The sequence below is a fragment of the Oncorhynchus masou genome, chromosome 23 (genome assembly GCF_036934945.1).
Source record: "Oncorhynchus masou masou isolate Uvic2021 chromosome 23, UVic_Omas_1.1, whole genome shotgun sequence".
NCBI classification, from domain to species: domain Eukaryota; kingdom Metazoa; phylum Chordata; class Actinopteri; order Salmoniformes; family Salmonidae; genus Oncorhynchus; species Oncorhynchus masou.
In genome coordinates, this window is record NC_088234.1 from 16,060,432 (window position 1) to 16,073,361 (window position 12,930).

The 12,930-nt window shown below is 42.9% G+C and overlaps 1 protein-coding gene across 3 annotated transcripts; it reads right to left on the reverse strand.

Moving 5' to 3' along the window:
• Nucleotides 1–220: 220 nt before the first annotated feature.
• On the reverse strand, nt 221–7,912 carry LOC135510413 (uncharacterized). Of its 3 annotated transcripts, none has more exons than XM_064931305.1 (7): nt 7,083–7,912; nt 6,050–6,171; nt 3,660–5,138; nt 3,307–3,543; nt 3,001–3,225; nt 2,758–2,824; nt 221–2,662 (listed from the first exon to the last, which is right to left on the reverse strand). In XM_064931305.1, the coding sequence occupies exons 2-7, from the start codon at nt 6,128–6,130 to the stop codon at nt 1,512–1,514; spliced, it is 3,240 nt and encodes a 1,079-aa protein (XP_064787377.1). In that variant the 5' UTR covers nt 6,131–6,171; nt 7,083–7,912; the 3' UTR covers nt 221–1,511. The 3 variants fall into 3 exon arrangements, with proteins under 3 accessions (XP_064787377.1, XP_064787376.1, XP_064787375.1); XM_064931304.1 differs by lacking the exon at nt 7,083–7,912 and adding an exon at nt 6,768–6,845; XM_064931303.1 differs by lacking the exon at nt 7,083–7,912 and adding an exon at nt 6,547–6,636.
• Between the last annotated feature and the right edge of the window lie 5,018 nt (nt 7,913–12,930).

Below are 12,930 nucleotides of genomic sequence, written 5' to 3' on the forward strand. Positions count from 1 at the left end.
AGTATTTTTCCATCTCAGTTAAACCTCATGATGACCACCCCTCCCTATGCCTGATTAACCACAACTTTGTAAGATACAGCAAGTCACACCATGTGCTCAATATTGTCACATACAAACACAAGGACAAAGCATCTGCTGGGCTGTTATCTACAGTTTTGCAACATGCAGGTCACACCATGTTACTCAGTTCTTGTCACACACACACAAACAGGCAAGTAGATGTAGCAAGCAGTTGTTTAATCTCATGATGATGCTCAAGTGCACAAATGCAGATACCTCACACAGCCAACATCAGATAATATTTAATCATATATATGGTAATGGCTATAATGTAAAACACAGAATCCCACAGCTTTTAAAACTCATCTCACTGTGATTGATCACTTTGAAGAAAGAAGTTAAATGACAGGTTGAAACTGAATGGAAAACATGGATGTTGTTTCAAAGCCTAACACAATGAAATGGACAGCGCTATCTAAGGTGATGACTAATTAAACAACCTTATGCTATTAGAGCTTATGCATACATATAAGCCTATATCTGAGCCCAAGCCTGAAAAAAAGTGAATTAAAATAATGATTGTGCTGTTATACATAGCCTACCACATATTATGTAGCATTTTAAAACAGATGTACATAACTGGTCTATCCTATTCAAATTCAGAGTTAGCCAACAATTAAAGGGAATATCCCAGTAATCGTTTTTCCCTCTTTCTTCATAATTAATAGGCTTACGCATTACGATGAGCTACAGAATATCTCACCACTAGTATTCAGAGTTTGGGCAGAATATCACCTGTCGTGCAGAAAGAGGCTGCATGCCACTCAAACAGTGGTTGTTGTGTGGAGTGAAATAACCGGAATAGCAGGAAGTGGCCCCCATTCGCTATTCGAGTGCATACAGATTACATTTATTTCCCCCCTGCCCTGTTCCTGCCCAATTGATAAAGAGCTATTCTAAATCTAAAGTAATTTTACATTTGGGTAAAGACAGATTAAACTGAGATTAGTCTGATGGGAGAAAATGTGATCAGGCAAGGAACAAAGCGGCAAGTTTTTTTGCGACTTTCTAAAATCATCAATTGCCTATAGTTGCATCATGCAGCCCATATACGTTTTGATTTCTAAGACATTCTAAGGTTCTAACCATATAACTCTATAGGTATTGTTTGACATTTTCATTTTTACTCCCAACATATAGCCACTTCATATGCGAACACGATCCGACATGGAAAAAAAATCATATTAAGTTCAATTATATTCCTCGAACTATAAAAATCAGCCTTTTGAATGTCAATAACCAGCTGGAACATTTTCAGCATGGCCACATTACTATTTGCAATATATATCCCTTGATTTTTACGAAACTATAAAAATGCAAAATATATATATTTTTAAACATTTTGACAAGCAGCTATTCTACAGTGGTAGAACTGACTGGTGTCTACATAGTTATTAGTCAGATGTTGAGACACATGTTGCCATCAATCAATGGTTTCAGGGATATATCATCTATTTAGATTTACTGAAACGTGTGAAAATGTTTTCTGCTTTGTGATAAAGACCCTTAGCATCCTCGAAGACAGCATTGGCTGCTTCCTCTGCTGCCTCCTGTACTGTCTCTGCCTCCTCTGCTGCAGTAGCTCCTACTATTCCTCCTCTTACTCCTCCTGCTGCTGCTGCCATCCCAACGACAACTCCTGCAGCTATGCCTACCCCTGCACCTATCCCTGAACCCACTCCCACCCCTGACTCTAGTACTGGTCCTGCTACCTCCGCCACAGCCGCTGGCCCTATTGTCATTGAAGCTGCTATATGACCTTTGACTAAATTGATCAATGGTTGTGTAGCGAGTGAGAGTGGAATCATTATCACCAGTGCCACCCCAAGTAGAGCTCCTACCACTGCACCTGTTGCTATCCCTGACCATTTGATCAGGAGTTTCTTCCTCGCTCTTTTCTTGGCTTGTTTTCTCATCTCTTCCTCTGACATCTGGCCTTTTAACTCCTTCCGAAGACTCTCTATCTCTGCTTGTATTAATCTCTCTGCCTCTTGGAGCATCTCGTTGGTGTAGAACCCTCCTCCGTTATCTCTCACCATCTTCTCTATGGTGTTGAGTAACTCTGCTACTTGGTACTGGTTGCTGTACTGACCCTGCTGATTGGTGTTCCAGTATTTGTTGTCGATGACGTGACAGCGGCCTCCACATTTCTCCACAAGCTTGTTCAGTTCATCATTCTGTTGGACAAACTTCTCAATGGTCAAACCATTGAGCTGGTCACCATGAGTGAAGAGGACTGTAGCATATTTGAAGGCCTCTGGGGAAAAATATGTCTCGATTTTCGCTACAGCTTCGTTCTCGTGGACTGTGTACCGTTCAACTTTCAGTACAATGAGAAAGGCATGCGGCCCTGGAGCACACTCTGTTATACATTTAACTATTTTAGGTTTCAGCTCCTCTTCAGGGATGTCAGTGTCAAAGAATCCAGGTGTGTCAATCAGGGTGATGTTTCTCCCTTTGATGTTCTCGGTATGAGCTTTACATTTCTGTGTTGAGGAGGTGGAGGAACTGTCTGAGAGGAACACATCATCTTGCCCGAAGATGGTGTTTCCAGCACTGCTTTTACCTCCTCCGGTTTTCCCCAGCAGCACAATCCTGATGTCTATAGGGAGGGTTCAGAATTATAACTTGAAATGGATCAATCATATAGTAATAATGTATTTGATTTAAAGGTGGGGGTGAAGTGTTGTAACTCACCTTGCTCTGGCCGAGTGCCTAATACGAACCCTCTGAGATGCAAAGCATTCTGGGCAGTCTGAAAAGCCTGTAGATAAGAACAAACAATACAACTGCAATGAAGGACTGTAACTGTTATTATTGAAAAAATCTATAATTATGGATATATGACAGTATTATTGAATGGCTTGGCTGAAACAGTGAAGTTAAAGGATTTTTCCCCCAATGCATTGAGTAAGCCTTTTTTCAAAGGTCTCTGCTCACCTTGGTAGAATCTCTGTCATTTGGATGGACAATGATGCGGACAAGGAAGGGGGTTCTGCTCGCTCGGTTCTGCTCATACGTACGGATCTCTTCTAGCAGAACCTGTGTTACCACATTGTCAGGGAACTGGAGAACCACACCAGTTCCAACTAAAGGGAAGGCAACGGAACGGAAGCCCCGGTTCTCACAAGAGGTCAAAATTTTCCTCACACCCTGCCTCAGAGCCTGAGAGAGGACCAGAGGTCAAGTGTTAATGGAGGTTCAAAGGTTACAGCACACACACACACACACACACACAAGACCCACCTGTACTGCTGGTCCTTGGGGGTTGTTGTCCCAGTGTGCACAGCTGAGAAAGAAGACACGGCCAGAGCTGAGACCAGACAGTCCCTCCACCAGGACGTTGTTACCAGGTGCAGTCCGTCCCCCTGATTTCCTCGCAAACGCTTTCATCAGCCCTGGTCCAGCTGCCTCCAACAACGCATTACCAACACGGGAAGAGAGAGGGTCACTGCCAAGCATGGGGGACACCAGGGCATCCACCTTCAGAGAAAAAGAGATGGAAAAAAGAGAGAACATTGAGTCAGTATGAAGTCAACCTAATTCACAGAATGTTGTTGAATCAAGGCTGCAGCCATGTCAGTGTGTCTCTCTCTCACCTCCTGTTTCTCTATGGTTCCCTGGATGATCTCCACCTGGACACAGACCTCTGGAGCAGCTGGTCCCCTGGTGGAGGCAGCAGTGGTGTCTCTCTGAGGAGCATGTGTAGTGGTAGTGGTGGTGCTGGACTCTACATCCCACCCAGGAAACTCCCTCTTCCCCTGTAACAGCCTATCACAGGCCTCCTGCATGGCTTTCACTGCCTCTCCACTCACATCAATCAGAGTGACCTTGGTAAGGATGTGCTGTTTCCTCCCAAAGTCCCTCACTGCAGAGACTATGGCCTCAGAACACACCTTCAGAGGAACGCCCAATATCCCCGAGCTGATGCAGGGCATGGCCAGGGTCTGGAGTTCCATGGTCTCTGCCAGATCCAGGACTGCCTTTACTGTCTTCTCCAGCAGAGGGCGCTCATTCCTACCTACGCTGCCCCCTACTGGTCCCACTGCATGCAGCAGCATCTTACAAGGCAACTTCCCTCCTGTAGTCTCTACCACTGTACCTGTGGGCACTCTCCCTATCTGCCTAACCAGATCCCTGCTGGCCCGCTGTACCTCAGGCCCCCCCGCCCGGCTCAGAGCTGCAGCCACACCCTCAGCATGATCCAGGTCCTCATTGGCTGCGTTCACCAGCACATCCGCCTGTTCCTTGGTGATGTCACCTTGACAAACAACTACCTGCAGTCCCAGACGGAGGCGATAGCTGGTGGCTGCGACCATCTCCTCCTGTATAGATCCGGTTCCTGCTTCACTGACTACGCCATCCTGATTCTGTTGATGGTGTCTCACGACTCTTACACTGGACCTGCCCATCAGAAAGACCCCAATCTCCTCCCTCAGCTCCTGAACCTCCTTCATGTGGCCCAGCAGCAGCACTCTACACCCAGGACCATACCTGGCCACCACCCTGCATCTGCTCTGGTTCATCTCCTTCACCTTCGTCACAAATTTAGATTTCAGTTCAGCCAGAAGGGCATCGTTGGGCACGTCAATCTTCTCCTCCCCAAACTCCCCCAGCAGATCCTTCTCAGCCTGCTCCAGTTTCCCAGAGGAGAGGGAGAACAGACAGAGCTCTGTATCCCCCAGCTCTACCTCCACATGGAGTCCCAACCCCAGGAGACTGCTCAGGTTCCCAGGCCTCCCATACTCATCCCTCAGGAAGGACAGGAGGTGGAGGGACACGTCAGGCACCACCCGCTCCAGCACCAAAGAGATCTTATCCGTAACCAACTGACTGGCTGTCTGGACTTCATTTGCGTAGCCATGCAGGACCAGCTGAGCTGAGTCAAGGCGCGTCACCCTCACCCCTGGAACCATCTCCCCGAGATCCTTCTCTATCACTTCACCTAGAAGAAGGAGCTGGACCTGTCCCAGATGACAGGTGGTGCTGATCTTCTCCTGCTTCCCTGTGCTCAGACGATGGAGTACATGTTCTTGACCACCAGGTGGAGATGTCTCGACCGGGAGGGAGTGGTGACTCTAGATTTGGAAAACAATCAAATCAAATCATATTGTATTGGTCACATACACATGGTTTGCAGATGTTAATGAGAGTGTAGTGAAATGCTTGTGCTTCTTGTTCCGACAGTGCAGTAATATCTAACAAGTAATCTAACAATTTCCCAACAACTACCTAATACACACAAATCTAAAAGGGGCGAATGAGAATACGGACATAAATATATGGATGAGTGATGGCTGAGCGGCATAGGCAAGGTGCAATAAATGGTATAAAATACAGTATATACACATATGATGAGTAATGTAAGATATGTCAACATTATTAAAGAGGCATTGTTTAAACTGACTAGTGATCCATTTGTTAAAGTGGCCAGTGATTGGGTCTCCATGTAGGCAGCAGCCTCTCTGAGTTAGTGATTGCTGTTTAGCAGTCTGATGGCATTGAGATAGACTGAAGAACAGCTTCTTTCTGCCCCTCCTTTGATGCACCTGTACTGACCTCGCCTTCTGGATGATAGTGGGGTGAACAGGCAGTGGCTCGGGTGGTTATTGTCTTTGGTTATCTTTATTGCCTTACAAGTAAGTATTTGCAGGGTAATTACACTGTGATAATGAATACAATACTTTTATTACTTTTCTACTTAAGTAGGTTTATGGATTTATTATTAAAAGGTAATCCATCCGGCTGATTGTGGGAAATCTGATGATTCTACATTAAAGCAACTAGGTTGGTATTTTTCAGTTTACTTTAACATGGTTTCATTTAGTTAAAAGGACTCTTCCCGCAATATTACAAAACCACACATTTATACCTCACAAACTGGCAAACGTCCAAGTGTGGGATAACCGTGCAAATACAACAAAAGTGCATTGTGTTCATGGTGATATGTGACTCACTGTATAGGTGTGTCTGTATAGTCTGGCCTCACCTGACTGCTGACTGGGGAGGTTGTTGTGGGTGGAGGCTCCTGGCTGCCTCTCAGAGTGAGGAAGAGAGGACCTCCAGGCATCTCCAACACATGATTAGGTTTCTGAAGTACCCTCTCCTGGACTGGAAGAGATAGAGTCATAATGAGTTGTTGTTGTCATGTAGTTGTAGTAATAACAATACCAACAATGATAATAACAACACGTTTTACTATTTAGTAAGTGTAGTGTAGGCCGTCGTAAATAATAATTTGTTCTTAACTGACTTGCCTAGTTAAATAAGTAAATAAATAAAAGTAAGCATTTAGCATTTAGTCCAGGATTTGAAGAGTTAAAGGCCACATAGGCTAGAGGAGTTGTGCTATAATCTCTAAAGTAGTATACTCTAGGTACATCTTTAAAGTTAATAATTAATCTTAAAAGTTATTACAACAACATGTTTCTTCTTTTTTAGATTGATAAAGTACTGTAGAATGATTTACGTTTAATTCCAAAGTACCTTTGTATCATATTTTTCTGTGATGGGTCCAGAGTCTGGCACTCGAAGAAAACATGGTATTTGTACACGTCCATATTATAAAGTAGCCTGGCTATTATTTGTCGTTGACCCTAATAGAAATACCAAGTTAGTCGATCGAGGAGAATATAGACTACACTGCTGCCAACATATCCCCATGCACACACCGATTCCTATTATTATTTTTTTTAAATCAGATTTACTTGATGAACTTTAGATATTGTCCGCCCTGGCCTCGAGTTGGCCGGAAATATATACGTCTACTATTGGTTCAGATTAAGTCCGTCCAGACCATCCCAAATCAATTTCCGTGGACGTGCGGCACGATTGAGAGGAATCGATGAATATGTCCCGGGCTTCCAGGTAGGCGTATTTTCAGCCGGTGTAAGTTGATTGTCTATACGTAAATTGTTAGGTCGCCATGGTTGAAACATGAAACGTAACGCTTAAAGTAGATCAGTAAACGTACAAACCCTATGTTACGACTATGAATTAACATTTACACGTTCAAATCTTACTTTACATCTCCCTTTACTCGGTTATAGATCTTTTTATAGTCAGGAATGTGGCATCTGCAAAGGACATGAACCGAAAGTAGCTAGTCGAAGTTAGCTAGCCACTCAAGCAACTCTAGGCTACGTTAGTTGCTTTGCAACTTTAGGTTTCATTTCCAAAAGAAAAGTCCAGAGCTCGTTTTACAACGGCATTCGATATCGACGTTATACCAGTAGATGGCGTAGTATTGGCTTGGGCCTTCAGCAAATTACTTATGTGAGAATGATGCTATAAAGACAGAAGAAAATTGGATAGAATAACCGCTTGAGCTGCAAAATAGAAAGTAAATATGATTTAGGCTTATTCCACTATATAAATATGCCATTCGGTGTGTTATCTAATGGCCATATAATTGCATAATTTATGTTTATAGCAGCGTGGGGTTAATGTGGTGATTATGTAACCTAATGAATCACACCTTTTCCAGTATTTGGGAGCACGGACTGTAGGCCTTATATTAAGATTTTTTTCCCTATTGTATTTGTGAATTCCACTCTGTATGTAGGCTTGTAATAGTCATTTGCGTTGCACAACCCCACCAAGCATTACATTTTTTTATTTAACCTTTATTTAACTAGGCAAGTCAGTTAACCCCCTGGAGTCTAAGGGCCCGGGGCTGGGTTTCTACTTATCTAACATATTTAATTATTTGGTAATAACAAGGATTATTTAGCCATTAGATTTACGATCCCGTAGGAATAAAACATAGATTGAAACGTTTTTTGGGATGAAATATACTGCTATTATCCCATAGACACACATTGAATAACAGATTCATACATGGAAAAAGGATAGTCAAAAAATAAATCAAAAGGAAGTTTGTTTTGAATTATCTGTCCTATCTATATTGTGTCTATATATATATATATAGCCTTTAGCTCAGTGCGGATGTTGCCTGTAATCCATGGTTTCTGGATGGGGTATGCATGGGGATGAAGTCATCAATGCACTTATTGATGAAGCCAATGACTGATGTGGTGTACTTCTCAATGCCATCGGAGGAATCCCGGAACATATTCCAGTCTGTAATAGCAAAACAGTGCTGTAGCTTAGCATCTACTTCATCCGACCACTTTTTTATTGATCAAGTCACTGGTGCTTCCTGCTTTAATTTTTGCTTGTAAAAAGGAATCAGGAGAACAGAATTATGGTCAGATTTGCCAAATGGAGGGCGAGGGAGAGCTTTGTGTGCATCTGTGTGTGGAGTAAAGGTGGTCCAGAGTTTTTTTCACTCTGGTTGCACATTTAACATGCTGATAGAAATTTGGTAAGACTGATTTAAGTTTCCTTGCATTAAAGTTCCCTGCCACTAGGAGCGCCTCTGTGTGAGCGTTTTCCGGTTTGCTTATGGCGGAGTACAGCTCATTGAGTGCGGTCTTAGTGCCAGCCTCAGTCTGTGGTGGTATGTAGACAGCTACAAATAATACAGATGAAAACGCTCTAGTTAGATAGTGTGGTCTACAGCTTATCATGAGAAACTCTACCTCAGCTGAGCAAAACCTTGAGACTTCCTTAGATATCATGCACCAGCTGTTATTTACAAAAATACATAATCAGCCCCCCTTGTCTTACCAGACGCCGCTGTTCTATCCTGCCGATACAGCGTATAACCAGCCAGCTGTATGTTGATAGTGTCGTCGTTCAGCCACTACTCCGTGAAGAATAAGATATTACAGTTTTGAATGTCCTGTTGGTAGTTTAATCTTCCACGTAGGTCATCGATTTTATTTTCCAAAGATTGCACGTTTGCTAGCAGAATGGAAGGCAGTGGGGGTTTATTCGATTGCCTACAAATTCTCCGAAGTCAGCCCGCCCTCGGACCCTTTTTTCTCTGTCTTCTCTTCACGCAAATGACGGAGATCTGGGCCTGTTCCCGGGAAAGCAGTATGTCATTCACCTTGGGCTCGTCGGACTCGTTAAAGGAAAAAACAGGATTCTGCCAGATCGGGGTGAATAATCGCAGTTCTGATGTCCAGTTATTTTCGGTCATAAGAGACGGTAGCAGCAACATTATGTACAAAATAAGTCCGAAAATAAGTTACAAACAACGCAAAGAAACGAATGAAAAAACACAATTTGATAGGCACACGTAAAACGTCAGCCTTCTTCTCCGGCACCATCTTAACATCTTTGACCTCATGGCTTGGTTTTTTCATGCACTATCAACTGTGAGATCTTATATAGACAGGTGTGTGCTTTTCCAAATAATGTCTAATCAATTGAATTGACCAGAGGTGTACTCCAAGCAAGTTGTAGAAACATGTCAAGGATGATCAATGGAAACAGGATGCACCTGAGCTCAATTGTGAGTCTCAAAGCAAAGGGTCTGAATACTTATGTAATTAAGGTTTATTTTATATTTTATCTTATCTAAAACCCTGTTTTCAATTGTCATTATGGGGTATTGTGTGTAGATTGATGAGAAATTAGTTGTAACCCGGTTAGCTACACCTGAGGTTGGAGTGAAAACCTACAAGAGGGTCGCTCTCCAGGAACTTGGTTGGAGACCCCTGCAATAGAGCCACACAATGCAGGCGATGAGTGTAGTATTAAACACTTTTTTTACTGCAATAATTTTGCAGCGTAACTGTAACTGCAGTTCGAGTGGAGTTAAACTGCAGTTCAACTGCAGTTCACTTCAGTTATTCCGCAATTACTGCGTCAAAAGTCGACTGTTAATGCACTTTTACTGCAGTTGCAATCTTTTTTTTGTAAGGGACACTTTGAAAGGCGGTGAATTGTCAAAAGTGATCCGCTTGATCGCGTCCAAGGTCTATGGTCCCAAGTACAATACAAAAAAGTGTATTTCTTTTGCAAGAAGGGGTGGTTGCGCGCGTCGTCTGTCAGGTGCGTAGGTTGACAAGTTCACAGCAGTTGTGCTGTTCGAATCAAACTGATTTGAGCGCTTGTACAGTAGCTATTATAAGAAAACGAGTAGGTTACTTTGGATTACAATATGGAAGGTTACAAATACCCCGTTTTCTTCGAGGTTCCCAGTCTGGATCCAGCACAGAAAGAGAAGTTAGAAAAGTACTTTCAGGTTCGCCGTAAATCTGGTGGTGGAGACTGCGGACCGATACACAATGTTGGTGACAACGTTTACAAGATCGCATTTATTGACCGGACAGGTATAGAAATATTGAGTTTACTATTTGAACTGTACTTGAGACTAAAGGTGAAACGTAAAAAAAGTATATTTACATGTTTTCCTGTCGATAATTGTGTAACAGTTTCACTTTCATATTTAAAGCTGGTCTATGCAGAAATCGCTCCACCGTTTTTTTGTAAAAGTTCTAATAGTTAGCCTAATTTCAGTTTGTGACAAAACAAACATGAATAGTGTAGAGAATCTTTGTACCATCTAAACCTCCGTGAAATATGTTTTCCATAAACAGAAATATTTTATTTTCATCTGTTTGAAGCTGGTGCACAAAACTGAAAGTAAAAGAAGAAAAAACTACACGAAAGAATGAGACACATGGAAATAGCACAAATAGAACAGATCAACATCTAAAGGGTAGTTCACCCAAATTAAAAATGTACATCTTGATTTCCTTACCCAGGAAACAGGGTATGGACAAGGTACACTACATGACCAAAAGTATGTGTGTCAAACATCTCATTCCAAAACCATGGGCATTAATATAGAGTTAGTCCCCCTTTACTCTTACAATAGCCTCCATTCTTCTGGGAAGGTTTTCCACTAGATGTTGGAACTTTGCTGTAGGGACTTTGTTCCATTCAGCCGCAAGAGCATTAGTGAAGTCGACACCATTCTGTATACCTCTGGCCCTTCGTTAGACACTGTGTTAACTAACCTCCAGATGAGCTTCAATGCCACACAACTCTCCATCTGTGGCCTCCAACTACTCTTAAATGCAAGTAAAACTAAATCCATGCTCTTCAACCTATCGCTGCCTGCACCTGCCCGCATGTTCAGCATCACTACTCTGGACGGTTCTGACTTAGAATATGTGGACAACTACAAATACCTAGGTGTCTGGTTAGACTGTAAACTCTCCTTCCAGACTCACATTAAACACCTCCAATCCAAAATTAAATCTAGAATCGGCTTCCTATTTCGCAACAAAGCATCCTTCACTCATGCTGCCAAGCATACCCTCGTAAAACTGACCATCCTACCGATCCTCGACTTCGCCGATGTCATTTACAAAATAGCCTCCCAACACTACTGAACAAATTGGATGCCGTCTATCACAGTGCCATCCGTTTTGTCACCAAAGCCCCATATACTACCCACCACTGCAACCTGTATGATCTTGTTGGCTGGCCCTCGCTTCATACTCGTCGCCAAACCCACTGGCTCCAGGTCATCTACAAGTCTCTGCTAGGTAAAGCCCTGCCTTATCTCAGCTCACTGGTCACCATAGCAGCACCCACCGGTAGTCCCCGCTCCAGCAGGTATACCTCACTGGTCACCCCCAAAGCCAATTTTTCCTTTGGCTGCCTCTCCTTCCAGTTCTCTGCTGCCAATGACTTGAACGAACTGCAAAAATCTCTGAAGCTGTAGACTCTTACCTCCCTCACTAGCTTTAAGCACCAGCTGTCAGAGCAGCTCACAGATCACTGCACCTGTACATAGCTCATCTGTAAATAGCCCATCCAATCTACCTCATCCCTATACTGTATTTATTTATTTATTTATATTGCTCCTTTGCACCACAGTATCTCAACTTGCACATTCATCTTCTGCACATCCTACCATTCCATTGTTTAATTGCTATGTTCTAAATACTTTTCTACCATGGCCTATGTCACGACTTCCGCCAAGGTTGGCTCTCCTGCCCATTCGGGCGGTGCTCGGCGGTCGTCGTCACCGTCCTATTAGCCACTACTGATCCCTTTTTCGTGTTTCTGTTGGTTTTGTCTAATTGGTTTCACGTGTGTGTTGTTTAGTTAACCTGTTGATGCTCTGGGGGCGCTATTTCATTTTTGGATGAAAAACGTTCCCGTTTTAAACAAGATATTTTGTCACAAAAAGATGCTCGACTATGCATATAATTGATAGCTTTCGAAAGAAAACACTCTGACGTGTCCAGAACTACCAAGATATTTTCTGTGCGTGCCCTAGAATGTGAGCTTCAGGTAAAACCAAGATGAGACGGCATCCAGGAAATGAGCAGGATATTTGAGGCTCTGTTTTCCATTGTCTCCTTATATGGCTGTGAATGCGAGAGGAATGAGCCTGCCCTTTCTGTCGTTTCCCCAAGGTGTCTGCAGCATTGTGACGTATTTGTAGGCAGATCATTGGAAGATTGACCATAAGAGACCACATTTACCCGGTGTCCGCCCGGTGTCCTGCGCCGAAATTGGTGCGCAAAAGTCAGCTGCCAGTATTTTTCCATGGGATACAGAGAGGAAAGCAAGCTTCCATGAACTGCATATCAATGAAGAGATATGTGAAAAAACACCTTGAGGATTGATTCCAAACAACGTTTGCCATGTTTCGGTCGATATTATGTAGTTAATTCGGAAAAAGTTTTACGTTGTAGGTGACTGAATTTTCGGTTCATTTCGGTAGCCAGACGCAATGTAGAAAACGGAACGATTTCTCCTACACACAGACGCTTTCAGGAAAAACTGCGCATTTGGTATGTAACTGAGAGTCTCCTCATTGAAAACATCAGAAGCTCTTCAAAGGTAAATGATTTTATTTATTTGGTTATCTGGTTTTTGTGAAAATGTTGTGTGCTAAATGCTACTCAAAATGCTATGCTAGCTTTGCATACTCTTACACAAATTAGTCAATTTCTATGGTTCAAAAGCATATTTTGAAAATCTGAGATGACA